This window comes from Pleurodeles waltl, chromosome 6 (genome assembly GCF_031143425.1).
Source record: "Pleurodeles waltl isolate 20211129_DDA chromosome 6, aPleWal1.hap1.20221129, whole genome shotgun sequence".
Taxonomy (NCBI): Eukaryota; Metazoa; Chordata; class Amphibia; order Caudata; family Salamandridae; genus Pleurodeles; species Pleurodeles waltl.
The window spans coordinates 572656699-572670223 of NC_090445.1; the positions used below are offsets into that span (position 1 = coordinate 572656699).

General features: G+C 41.7%; 1 protein-coding gene and 1 pseudogene across 3 annotated transcripts in view; both read right to left on the reverse strand.

The window, feature by feature from the left end:
• The window catches only part of MAPK14 (mitogen-activated protein kinase 14), a 349835-nt gene that overhangs the window by 218223 nt on the left and 118087 nt on the right, over positions 1-13525 (reverse strand). For all 3 annotated transcript variants that reach the window (XR_011204863.1, XM_069238758.1, XM_069238759.1), the window contains exons 2-3: positions 13276-13405; positions 12370-12428 (exon numbers count right to left, since the gene is read on the reverse strand). Coding sequence is in view for 2 of the 3 variants with exons in the window: in XM_069238758.1 (XP_069094859.1) it covers positions 12370-12428; positions 13276-13405 (189 nt within the window). In the remaining variant the exon portion in view is untranslated. The remainder of the gene's footprint in view (positions 1-12369; positions 12429-13275; positions 13406-13525) is intronic.
• On the reverse strand, positions 7083-7190 carry LOC138302243 (U2 spliceosomal RNA; annotated as a pseudogene).

Consider the following 13525-nt stretch of genomic DNA (forward strand, 5'->3'; position numbering starts at 1 on the left):
TGTTCAAAAACTCTGCCAGAAAGACAGGACAGACACCTGACCCAACAATCCCAGGTGTAATAAGCAATCCAGCGTTGGTTAGCCAAGCATCACTCAGCACTCCCCAAACACTAACCATATCGCTCCCAGAAGTATCTTACTTGAATACTGTGCAGGACCTTCTAGAAGCACTTGCCCAACAAATAAGAATGAAAGAGGTGGCCCAATTGCCATCCACCGGGGAACAACTGGTGAGCAGAATTAAAGCTTGGGGTTAGAAAACATCCCAAAAAGGGCATAAATACATTCCCATAAGAGAGACCAACACTCCAACATCGGAGCAAGGTCAATCATCACAGCTGCCTTTACCAATAATGAATGGTATAAATTCCGGGTCCCTGCCCATGGAGAACTCAAGGATTGTAAGAAGATTGTCTCCAACAATCGAGACACAGCTGAGGACAGCTAGGATTATTAAGTTGTCCGGGCTCACCACCACAGAGGACAAAAAGTAATTTGACTCACCTTATTTAGTGCCCACAGTACATCTCAAGGGGAAACAAAGATATACTTAACAGAGCTAATACTTTGTGGCTACTTCACCACATACCCACCTTAAAACATTTACACTCTAAAGTTATGCAAAGACATCAATTCGTATGATCGGATCATTCACTGCATGTAGAAGAGACGATTGGGACCTGGAGCTTTTCTTCTCAAACGAAGTTTGTTTTAAATGAGTGTACAGCATTTGAGAAATAGGGTATTGGCATACAAGAAGTTAAGACAAATAAATACCCTTCCAATTTGGACAACACAACAGCCCTGAAACAAACTGAGGCCAGAGTTTCAAGCCTGCTAAGGAATGCTCATAGCGCCTCAGATTCTAATGCATACAAAAATGTATTGATCTGGGTCTGCTGCCATTAAGATGACCCAGGCAAATATACCAGCTACACCGAAGGACATCCAGTAAACCAGGAAGTCTGGAGTTGGCTAGCAGAAACACTTAAGGCCTCAACCAAACAGCACTCCTAGCAGTAGCATTTGTAGAGCATGAAATAAAAGGTTTCTTATGAAGTAATAGAGGTCTGTGCTAATCAGTTGTCAACCACAAGCTCCATGTTAACAGTTAAATCTTTAAAACAATAAATTACACTAATAATATGTAATGTTGCCACTCTATGCTGTTTAATGACTCAAGAAGAGGTATACCAGTTTATCACTATTCAGGACATAATATATCTGCAAGAAACCTGGGCGGCTGACCCAATTCTCATAGCAAGATCTCATGATTTTCACAAAGCTGCAATAAAATTAAAACACTTTGGGAGATTTTAAGGTGGGCTTTCCATGTATGTTTCTGCTACTTTGAACCTCAAAGTTAGAAGTGCCGACTCCAGTTGTCCAACAGGCAAAGCTGTGACAACCAATGGTTGAACCAATGGTGGCAAATTAGGAATCATACTATTGGTTAACTCTAACTAACCACTGTGATGCAGTGGAAGAACTTATTTACACAAGTCAATCTGTTGAGATCATTTTCAGTGGAGACTTCAACTTAGCCAACCTCAGCACTTCTTGGTCAAAAGATCAAAACCCTACTTTGAAGGCTCGGCTAGAGGGGGAAATGATTGGCCTTCTGTTAACTCATAACTTAATCCTGCTGCAGTCAAGTAAGAGTCAGACTATCAAAGTCAAGAACCTACTACTTACATTTAGAGGCATTTCCACTCTGAACTACAAATTTGTGAGTCATTGAGTGACACAATTAAATTGTTTCTGGAATCCATTTTGGGATTTTGTGCGTTTTGTCACAGGTTTACATATCTTGCTGTCTGTAAAAGATACAAACAATTGCTTTGTCTTCCTGCTTGCCTTCGTCCTTTCTATGTAGTACATGATTACTCTTCTTGTGTTTAGCGTATGTAGCGCTTTCTCTGCTTGTGTTTTTTATTCTTGGAAGAAAGTTGGAATTTGAATTGTTTCATATATGTGGAAATGTGAAAAGACCTTGGGTAAAAATTGTGGCTCTGTCCTCATCAATATTCCCTCGTGGATTTGCAAGTAGGGCTCTTAGATTGTTAGCGGCTGCAATTCATTCACCCGGTATAGCGATGTTATTGTAATTAGGAATGCTGTTTTTAGCATGAGCAACTTTAGGGAGGCCTTGTGTAACAGTTCAAAAGGTTTCCTCACTAACTGCATTAATACCAAGTTTAAATTCCATGTAGGGGAAGGCATTCATCTAGGTGGTGCTTCTCTTTTTGCCCGTTTAAAGAATCTTTTAATTCCAGGTGCTCTGAAAAATCTCCTTCCTATGCAACCTGTTGTGAGGGCACTATTGATACTAGATGTACTTTTAGTGAAGCATATGTTAGTTTGCAGTCTAGTAGGTGTGTTTGTTATTTAAGAACTGTTATGTGCTTATTATTATTATTATTTATTGGATTTGTATAGCGCACAGCTACCCGGAGGTTTCCCGGCGCCAAGACAATGCAAGACAAAAGGCAGAGTCAGGAGATCAACTTGGGCGATTACTGGTTAAAAAGCCATGTCTTAAGCTCCTTACGGAATCTAATGAACACCCTTTCATGCCGTAAATGAAGAGGAAGTGAGTTCCAAAGAGAGGGAGCTAAGAAGGCAAAAGAACGTCCCCCCATTTTGGTACGTCTGAATCTGGGCACCTGGAATTTATGTTGATTAGAGGATCGAAGAGAACGAGAGGGCCGATAGAGTTGGACCAAAGTTTTAAGATAGTTGGGAGCTAGGCCCATAGTAATTCTATGCAAATAGCATAGAGCTTTGAATTTGATGCGATTCTCAATTTTCAGCCAATGTAGTTCACGAAGTGCACCAGAAGTGGGAGCAATTCTGGGAAGTTGACAAAGAAGCCTGGCCGCAGAATTCTGAACAACTTGAAGTTTGTGTAATACTTCTTTATTCGCACCCAAATAGAGCACGTTACCGTAGTCCAGTCTAGAAATAAACAGCGCTTGGACCACGGTTCTTTGAGCAGCCACAGGAAGCATCCAGAGAATTTTACGAAGCCACTTCAGGATAGCAAAGCAGGTAGAAGCTACTTTGGTCACCTGCTGTTTCATAGTCAACTGGTCATCAATAATGATGCCCAGGTTACATGCAGAAAGAGAAGGGATTGGGGGGGCACCCATCTCAGAGGGCCAATGTTGGGGGCCCCAGAGTGATTTTTTGTTTCCAAAAATGAGGAGTTCTGTCTTTCCTCCATTAAGTTTGAGTTTATTAAAATGCATCCAATTGGCTATCTTAGATAATCCTATTTGCAAAGAGGAAGAGTTAGAGGTTTCTTTGGGAGAAAGTGAAAAAATAAGTTGAGTATCATCAGCATAAGAATAGATAGTTAGACCAGCTTGTTCTGCTATGCTTGCCAAAGGACTGGCATATATATTAAAAAGTAGTGGACTAAGAATGGAGCCCTGAGGGACTCCGTAAGGAGATGCATGAATCAGAGAGGAAGCTGTGTGAGAAAAAACCTGAAAAGTCCTATTGGATAAAAAGCTGGAAAGCCACAAGAGGGCTTTGCCGCCAATACCCTTGATATTAAGAGTTTTTAAAAGAGAAGAGTGAGATACAGTATCAAAAGCTGCGCTTAAATCCAATAGGATGAGAGCTACTGTTTCTCCTTTATCAATTTGTTGACGGATATTTTCAGTCACACCCAGTAAAGTTGCCTCCGTTGAATAGCCGGCACGAAAACCAGATTGAGAAGGATGGAGGATATTACTGGTTTCTACAAACTGGGTCAATTGAAAATTAACATGTTTTTCCAGAATTTTGGAAAAAAGAGGAAGGAGAGAAATTGGGCGAAAATTGGAGAAAATTTCCGGATCAGAGTTATTTTTCTTTAATAAAGGAAGGACCATTGCGTGCTTCCACAAAGCAGGAACATAAGTTTCCATAAGTGACATGTTAAGAAACTGCATAATGGAAGTAAGTATGGAAGGGTCTAGCTTTTGAAGAACCGTAATGGGGATAGGATCATGCGGGAGCCAGACTTGATGCTTGTAAGAATCTTAGAAAAGGAGGCAGTATCCATGGGGAGCCAATCATTAAGTAAATTAATATTATTAACTTGAGTCATTTCTTGAGTGATAGAAGAAAGAAAAAGGTGGTTGGATTGAGGTTTAATGCTAGTGCTGGGATTGTTAGAGTCGTTGTGGAATTCAGAATAAATTTTGTCAATTTTATCCGCAAAGAAATTTGCCAGATCGTTGCATTTTTTAGGGTCAAGATCAGGGGGCTTAGATAAACGGGAGTCACCAGAAAGTTCCTTAACTACTTCAAACAGCGCTTTGGGGTAATTCTGAGATTGTAAAATAATCTCAGTGGCATGTTCGGCACGCGCGATGTTACATAGTCGGTGATAGTTGAGAAGGGCTAGTTTGTAAGTGGATTTCCGGTCAGGATCATAGTTTTTACGCCATTTCCTTTCCAAGTTCTTACACTTAGTTTTTTCTATTTTGAGTATTTCTGAGAACCAGGGGGCGGGAGGATGCTGGTAGCCCTGTTTATTCTTTTTATTAGATAGAGGAAGACATTCATCAATTGCAGAGGTTAGCCAATCACTGATAACCCCGTCATCTCTTATACTCGTAATCGATGGTAGGGTTTTTTTCAACATTAAATTCAGAGTCTTAATATCTAAGTTTTTCCAGTTTCTATAGGTACTGGATTTGGCAAGGGATACGAAGGGAGTAGAGCCCCGTGATTGTGCAATCATAAATTCCACCAAAAAATGATCCGACCATGGAATAGGAGTGGCTTGTTTACATGAAATGGTATCAAGATTGGAAAAAATGGGGTCTAATAAGTGTCCTGCCTTATGCGTGGGGCCTGAGTTATGTAAGAGAACATTTAATGCCGCTAAGTTAGCTATAAGAGTAGAGCTCGTAGTGCAAAATGTGTCATTGAGATGTAAGTTCAGGTCACCTAAAAACAAAAAATTAGTGGTTTCTAATAGAAGAGGAGCAATCAGGTCAGGAAGGGTCGATGCCCAAAGACCCGCAGGGCCAGGAGGACGGTACATAAGGGCCCCGGAAAGAGTAAAATTAGGTGATAAGTGAAGTTTAAAAAACCCGGCTTCACAATTTATAAAATCCAGGTCTACCCATTTACATACATAGTCAGTTTTGAAGATTAAAGCTATACCCCCACCAGTACGGTCAGTACGATTTCTTCCATGATAGGTATAGTTGGGAGGAAGCGCATACGCCATATCGGGTCCGGAACTCTCATTAAGCCACGTTTCAGTTAGAAAGAGGGCATCAGGTTGTAGCTCCATAAGAATATTCAGAATGTCGCCCTTATGTTTAGGTAGTGAGCGGCAATTAAGACTGAAAAAGGTAAAAGGAGTAAGGGATGGGTTAGTCTTGATGATCAAAGGAGGAGTTCGACTAGACTCATGGCGAATGGAGCCCCAGTGAAGGGGGGGAGGGAGGGTAAAGCTACAACACAAACAGCTGTGTAAGGCTGTATCAGGAATAAGGAGTGAGCAAAAAGGGTTAGGGGCGGGTCGTAGGGTCAGAAGATTATTACGAGTGTATGCAACAAATTTTTGGATGGGCAGGGTTTTTTGCCCCTGGCCCCGGATGGCCGCGTACGGGCGCAGACGGGCTTGCCTTAGGCGCGCCATCGGCGCGCCGACGGCGCGTCCGCTGCGCATCGCGAGAGGCATCTAAATTTAAGCAAAATCTTCAGCTGTGAAGCTACTGATTAGTGGGCGACCCGGAAGTGATAAATCACTTCCTATTGCACTAATCGTCCCTCCACACAATCCAAATAATTGGCGGTGGAACGGGGACACAGTGCAGGTAGGACAATGATTAAAAAACTATTAATATGCTCACCAATAGCTCGTTAAAAAAAAGCAGATTAAAGTAAAACTTTAATTTTCTTTAAGAAAGCACAGCGCGAGAAGTGCGTAATTAAAAGGAAACCGGAGCCCTTTACCAGGAGCTCCTTATCAGCAAGTACGGTGCGGTTTTTTAAAAGAGAATAACATAACATTCAATTCACGGAGTCAGAGTTAAAAAACAGCGAAAGACAAAGCCCTTTGCCCAGCACTTGTCAATTACCAGAAAAACTAGAAGAGCTGCCGTTTGTCAAGCGCGTATGTAACACTTTATTGTTGCTGGTCTTCTTCCTTCTCTGAGCATGGCCACTGTGTTTTTTGGTAGACCTAGGTGGCCAAATTCTATGTCCTCAGGAGCCATGCTGCTAAACTGTAACTTTTTGGTTCTGGGTGGAGCACTCTCTCCCCCTTGCATTGACAGTAGGTCTTGTTGTTTTGGTAGTATCTGTATGTATTATGTCTGAGTATGAAGTTTGCCTTGCCCATTGAGAGGGAATGTTAGCACTTGCTGATTACCCTGTGCAACAGCTGTAACGGGGGAAAAGCATAGGCAAATATCTCTGACCACTTTATGGACAGTGTATTCCCCAGGGATCAGTGATGTGGATGTCTGGATGCACATTATTGGCATTTTGCGCTTTCTAATGTGGCAAAAAGATCTATTTCTGATGTTACCCATTGTCTGAATATCAGTTTGAGTACTGCTTGATTGCATTCCCACTCGGAGAGGAGGCAGCTTGTCTGCTTAGCTTGTCCGCTTCAACATTGTCCTTACCTGGAAGATTAATTGCTGTCAAGTTTATTTGTCTCTCATTGGCCAACTTCCAGATTTCCTGGGCTAGTCTTAATAGAACAAAAGTAATGTGTTCCTCCCTGGTTGTTGAGACAAAACTTTGTTGATGTACTGTCCATCGAATTAATAGAGTTTTTCCCCACACCTCTTCCTGAAAGGCTTTTAAGGCTGGAAACATTGTCTTGAGCACTAGAACATTGATATGTTGATATACATCCTGTTTTATCCCAATTCCCCTAACGTTGAGAGTGCCCGTAGGAGCTCACCAACCCTTAAGAGAGGCATCTGTCGCAATAGTTACTGTTGGAGTTGGTCGTATGGATGGTCTTCCTACTGTTAAATGCGTTATGTGCCACCACACCATCTTCTCCTTTTATGTGACAACCAATGCATCTTTCCAATACCCGGTTGCCTTTGACCATTGACTTTGTACCCATTCTTGAATTGATCTCATATGCAGCCTTGCATCTGTTAAACTGATGAGAACAGATACTACACTTGATCTTACCCAAAAGGCCGAGAAGTAATGCAGCCTTGCATATGCTACAAAGGGGATGCATGGAGCCATCTTCCCCATTATTTTCCCCACATTTCTCACTGTCAGAGACTGCTCATTATGGTAGCGGCGAGTTTCTTGCAGTATTGATGCTATCCTTTTTTCGAAAGGATACGCTTTTGCTTCTACTGAATTCAATCTGGTTCCCAGAATTATGTTTTTCCTGTTGTGGTTCTGGCAAAGATTGTTCTTTGTGTACTGAAAAACTCAGACTGTGCAGAGTTGCCATCACTTTTGTATGTTTGTTTGGCACTTGTTGAAAGGGTTTGTTTTTTGTAGCCAGTGGCCTAAGTAAAAATATATGTGTGTATCCCATGTCTTCATAAGTGCGCTGCCACACCTGCTAAGCACTTTGTAAACACCCTTGGTACAGAGTTTATCCCGAAGGCCTGCCCTTTGAACTGATAGTGTGATTTCTTTACTGCAAATCATAGATATCTTGTGTCGGGGATTCACTGGGATGTGCAAGTAAGAATCCTTTAGATCTATAGTCGCCATATAGTCTTCCCTTTATAAGGGTAGTATGACTTATTGCAGTGTTGAATTTTGGGCTCTTTATGAACTTGTTTATAAAACAGGGACCCAGTATCGGATGTAGAGTTCTGTCCGGTTTTGGAATTAGGAAATATGTTGAGCAACTTCCCTAACTGATCTTTCCTGAGCACTGTTGGACCTGGCCCTTTTTGCAGGGCATCCCCAAATCTTTTGCCTCCTTCCTCCTATTTTTTCTGACCTGTTTTTATTGGCTTTAGGTCTCTGAGCACTTTACCACCACTGACTAGTGCTAAAGTGCAAGTGCTCTCTGTCTAAATTGTATTGGTGTTTGGTTTCCCCATGATTGGTATATTTGATTTACTAGTAAGTCCCTAGTAAGGTGCACTATGTGTGCCCAGGGCCTGTAACTCAAATGCTCTTAGTGGGCCTGCAGCACTGATTGTGCCACCCACATGAGTAGCCTTGTAACGATGTTTCAGACCTGCAATTGCAGTGTCTGTGTATGCAGTTTTAAACTGCCATTTCGACCTGGCAAGTGAACCCACCTGCCAGGCCCAAACCTGTCCTTTTATTATATATAAGTCACCCCTAAGGTAGGCCCAAGGCAGCCTCATGGGCAGGGTCCAGTGTATTTAAAATGGAGGACATCTACTGATGTGTTTTACATGTCCTGATAGTGAACTACTGCTAAATTCGTTTTTTATTGTTGCAAAGCCTATCTCTCCCCCAGGGTAACATAGGAATTGCCTTGAAATATCTTTTAAGTGCAGTTTCCCACTGGGAGTCAATAGAGATATGGATTGGGGGTCTCTGAACTCAATTAAAAAATACATCTGTTGGTGAAGTTGGTTTTAAAATTGTAAGTTTGAAAATGCCACTTTCAGAAAGTGGGCATTTTCTTGTTTAACCATTCTGTGCCTCTGCCTGGCTGTGGAATAAACGTCCGGATCAGTGTGTCACAGTTGGGCTGTTTGTGAATTCACTGTAGACAGTCACACAAAGGAAGCTTAGGTGTGCCCTGCATATCCTGATGGGTCTTCCTGGGCTAGAGTGGCGGGAGGAGCTGACACCTGCACCTGAATAGGGCTGTGCCTGTCCTCACACAAAGCAGTCTCCAACCCCATAGAATGTATCTGGGGCAAGGACAGGGAGAGGCAGGGTCTTGTGCACTACAAAGACTTTCCTTTGAAGTTTGCCTACTTCAAAGGCAGAAATTAGTAGAAGTATTGGACTGCTGACCTCACAACTTCAGAACACTTCTGGACTGAGGGATTCTGAAGGAAAAACTGACATTGCTTGTTGCTGTGCTTTGCTGTGCTGTCCTGTTGCTTGCTGCTTCTGTCCTGCGAGTGTAATGATTGGACTTTGCTTTCCACATCCTGCTTTCTAAGGTTCTCCAAAGGTTTGAACTCAGCTTGCCTCCTGTTGTGAAGTCTCAGGGACATCAAAGACTTCATCTGCAAGTGCCTGGGCTCTTCTGCTGAGAGTACCAACTTGCTAACTGGTGCCAAATTCAGGCCATGGGCTCTTAGAAGTGGTGGCCTGAGTGAAAATCCATGCTTTGAGGCCGCTGCGGTAGAACAATCGTTCCAGCTCCTCCACTGCAGCTGGAAAAAATAAAAAATAAAAAAATCGATGCAGTTCCTGTCTTGCAGCTGCAAAATAAATGCATTGCCTGCTTCAGCACGTATTCATAGTTGGCGTGTGTCTGGATTTTCTACGCATCATTCCTGGGCATCATTTTTCTTCATCGCTGTTGCTTTGCAACCAGGAATTGATGGATCACTAGGCTGGCAGGAAAATAATTCACGCATCGCATGTCTAGCGTGAAAATAATCAACGCATTGATTGCTTTTTCGATGCATCACCTTTGTTTTTGACGCATCAAAGGTACTGTGCGTTATAAGGACACAACCACAGATTTTTGTCAGGATTAAGACTTTTAAATCTTTAAAACGTGATATCACTACTTGTTGATTTTGGATTTTTGTCGTATTGGTCTGGTTTTACTCAGATAAGTATTGGCTATTTTTCTAAACTGGTCTTGAGGTAGGTGTGTGTGTGTGTGTGTGTCTGTGTGTGTGTGTGTGTGTGTCTGTGTCTGTGTCTGTGTAACTACCAAGGAGGTGAGCAGGGGTTTGCTTAGGTGTGTGACTCCATTACACTGACTAAAGTGAGGGGCTCTGCTTAAACAGAGTGTAAACTGACTGCCAACTAGAGACCCCATTCGCCTGAGGTGTCCCTCCTGTGGTACCCAAGGGGTTCTTTCTGTCTTTGCTTGCCATCAGTCGGTGATGTTTTCAACGTAGAGGCAGCTCTCTATGTTTTACAGTTTAGTATTTGTGACTTTCCCCCTGAATGTTGTTTCTGTGGTACCTGTGGTCTTTTTTTCCTCAGGCTTGTGTGGTTAACACTCAACAATCATCTCAACATTCAATCCTTCTCCTTCAGCACCATCGTCGATTTCATCCTCGTTGTCGCTCGACAAACCCAGGTCTTTAAGCGATGGTGTTTGCTTCTGTCCCTGCATGACATAGTGTGCCAGCCTCTGTTCATCCCTTGCACTCAGCATCTTTGACTTGAAACCTGCACAGGCTTTGCAATAGTCACTCCTCTGGTTGAGCAGAAAGCAGAGGTTACACACCTGATGTTGGTCCTTCTGTGCAAATTTGTGGTGGCACTTCCTGCAGAATAAGCAAGAGGTCTTCTCCATTTCACGTGTAACAGGAGGGCCCCTGTCCGGGCATCCTTTAATATGGTCTCCAATGATCCGAATGTCAACAGTAATCCTCTCTGGTACCTTTCAGTGGTCATCTTCTATTTTCCTTTGATGAATCTTTGTCCAAACTTCTTACTTTTGCAGATTGGAGAGCTTCAGCTATGCTTCCAGACAAAAAGCCTGAAAAGAAGGATCTGAAGATGGTGACCATGCATGGGAGAATCCGGGAGTGTGCATGACGTCAGAAGAGGCTCGATAAGACATCAAATGTTGGGATTATTGACTCCCAACAACACAAAAGAGAAAAAGCACTACTAGTAGACTGAAGATTTCTGGACCCAACCACTAGATGGGAGAATAATGCACAGCATGTTAATCCAGAATAGATTCACACTGCAAAAATATACTTACTCAGCCTGCCAACCAGGCTCCCACTTGTACCCAATACAGCACTAATCCAACCTTGTACGCCCACACTGTACGTCAAACACAATTTACAGGAGGGTACTGTCTGTTCTTCCCCCATCCTAACACACAGAACAGAATGAGGAAAAAACGTAGTGCTTTTTTATTGTCTCTATCATTTCACAGAATGTAATATCATTATATCAAAGATAGGGTGTGCCAAGTGAGACACGCATATTTCTGTTATGAAGTGTATGTCGAGCTCAGGTTGATCAATTAGGTATTCTTAGGCTGGTAAATTGGCTGCGGTTCACCTGTAATTCAATAATATACATTTCAGATGGTTAATTTCAGAGTTATTGGTAGTAGGTTTAGTCTCTGCCAGCTTGAGCAACAGAATATTTTAAACATACCCCTCTGGTGGGTTTTCTATCTTTAGCTGTTGGACTTTTTAGTGATTCTACTTGGGCGATACTCATTTGTACAGTGTTTAATCTGTTGGTGTACTTTAGAGGATGCTTCCTGTTCAAGACTGGCTGTGTGGTAGCTGAAGGGCTGCCTTTTTTTGCTGGTGAGAGTGCTAGGTGGAATGATTTCTAGATAGGTTTTTGCATTAAGTGTAGCTGAGATCTTTGTGTTGTAACAGATTTGGACGATTCCTATCTGACAGAGCACTGAAGACAGAATCTAATTGTGTAGAGAGAGTCTCTATTGAGTAAGTATGCACTAAGGTTAAGTTTCACGGTTAGATGGTTGTGCATGACCAGTTAGGATGGTTTGGGTTCATGATAGTGGACAAATATGAGGTAGTGTAGTTAGTTCTGATGAAAGTCAGGTCTCTAGTTGGTGGACACATCTTGTGTGTTTTGTCAGTATCTAATTAGACAAATAGCTTTATTTGTCTGTTTTAAGTATGTGCTAGTCTTCAACCATTCATGTCAGCCATTAGTAATGGTGAAAAGGTCAGAAATGTGGGTAGTGTTAGCTGGATATGATCCTTTAGGTTATTACCATACGTCCTGTTGAGGGCCATGCAGATACTGGAGTCAAATATCTGAAGGGTAAAATCAAGAGTTTGAAGTGGTTGTTTTTTGCCAGGCTCTGCTGTCATGATGTCTTACAAATTAACCTTTATAAGTGCTATGTCTGCATGGATATATTGATTTATGATGTCAGCATTCCAGGATGTGGCTACCAGGAAAGGGTTGGATTAACTGGAAATGTACTAGGTAGTTATATTGTGTTGGTCATCTTTAGTTATAGTTGAATAGGTATTTTTCAGGCAATGAAAGATACTTAAGAAAATTTTATGGTTACTTTTTGTAAATCAAACCATAATTCCCATTCTCTGGTGAAGAGCCTTCCAGTTGTAATTATTATCTTAAAATGTTCATCTGTTATCAATTGTTTACATTTTTAATACATTGGTTATCAAGAGAATACATGTAATAATTGCTAGATTTCTTATCATATCAGTTTAGCTCTTCATCACTGCAGACATGCTAACTTATTTTATAGGCAATACTACTTACACATCATTGAACTCCTCCAACGACGTGGCAGGTGAAAATACATCTAACAATCCAATTACCTGACAAGGAAAAGGAAAGTAGAACATGAGTGCTCAAGCCTAGTAAGAGAGACTCTACCTTTCAGTGTCTCAGCACCACATGAAGTTTATAACAAGTCATAGCCAATGTCATACACGGACCATTCCCTGAAAAACAACAAATGCCAGAATAAGATATCTCACTTTACAAACACACTGCCCAAGATGCAAACCACATGTCACACTCATACTGCTCCCAATATGAACCACACCATTGAAATTCATACTTTACATTATGTTCTATCCTAACCAAAGGTAGCAACAGCTGTACCCCACAAGACACAATGATGCTAATTACACGAGGCAGCAGGTAACACCTCTCAATACTAACCACACTCATTACAGCACACAATGTTGACCATACCAACAGTTGCATTCACAAAGTGTATGATGTTGAATACAGAGCTAGTTGTAGTTCACACTGTACACAATACTAAGTTAAATTACTAATGACATTACACAAGATCACTAACACACACAGTTGTATTACACAGAATATTATTTACATCCACTGCAGAAGACAGTAATCAGAACAGTGTAATGTCACACTCCTCCGATACTGACCAGCAGAAAGGCCCCTAAGATGCACACAGTACAAGCTACAGTCAAGAGTACATAATCTTATTTTGCACTTACATCACCAAACAACTCACCCAATGCTAACCCTACTGTGAGTTACATCCACACTGAACAAGATACAAACCCAAACAAAAGCTAGTAAGTCAGGTATGTCTCACTATACATCATACAAATCAATCACAAGTGCAGCTTGCATTAAACACGTCATCATGGCAGCGACAAAATAATTTCTTCGACGAGTTGCACTCACGTTTTCATGTTTCATATGTTTCAGTAGCCGAAGTTCCCGGTACGTTCTTTTTGCATGGATAATTGACTGAAATGGACGCGAAAGTTTCTTAACAGCTACTCGAAGTCCTGCTTTTGTATCGAAGGACGAACTAAAGAAAAAAGAAAGTGAGATGTGAAGTCATAAATACGTCAAGATCAAAGAAACAATGGTTCACTGTAGACTTATTTTAGCAATAACGTTTTGTAGTAGAAGCATGCATAGTCCATCC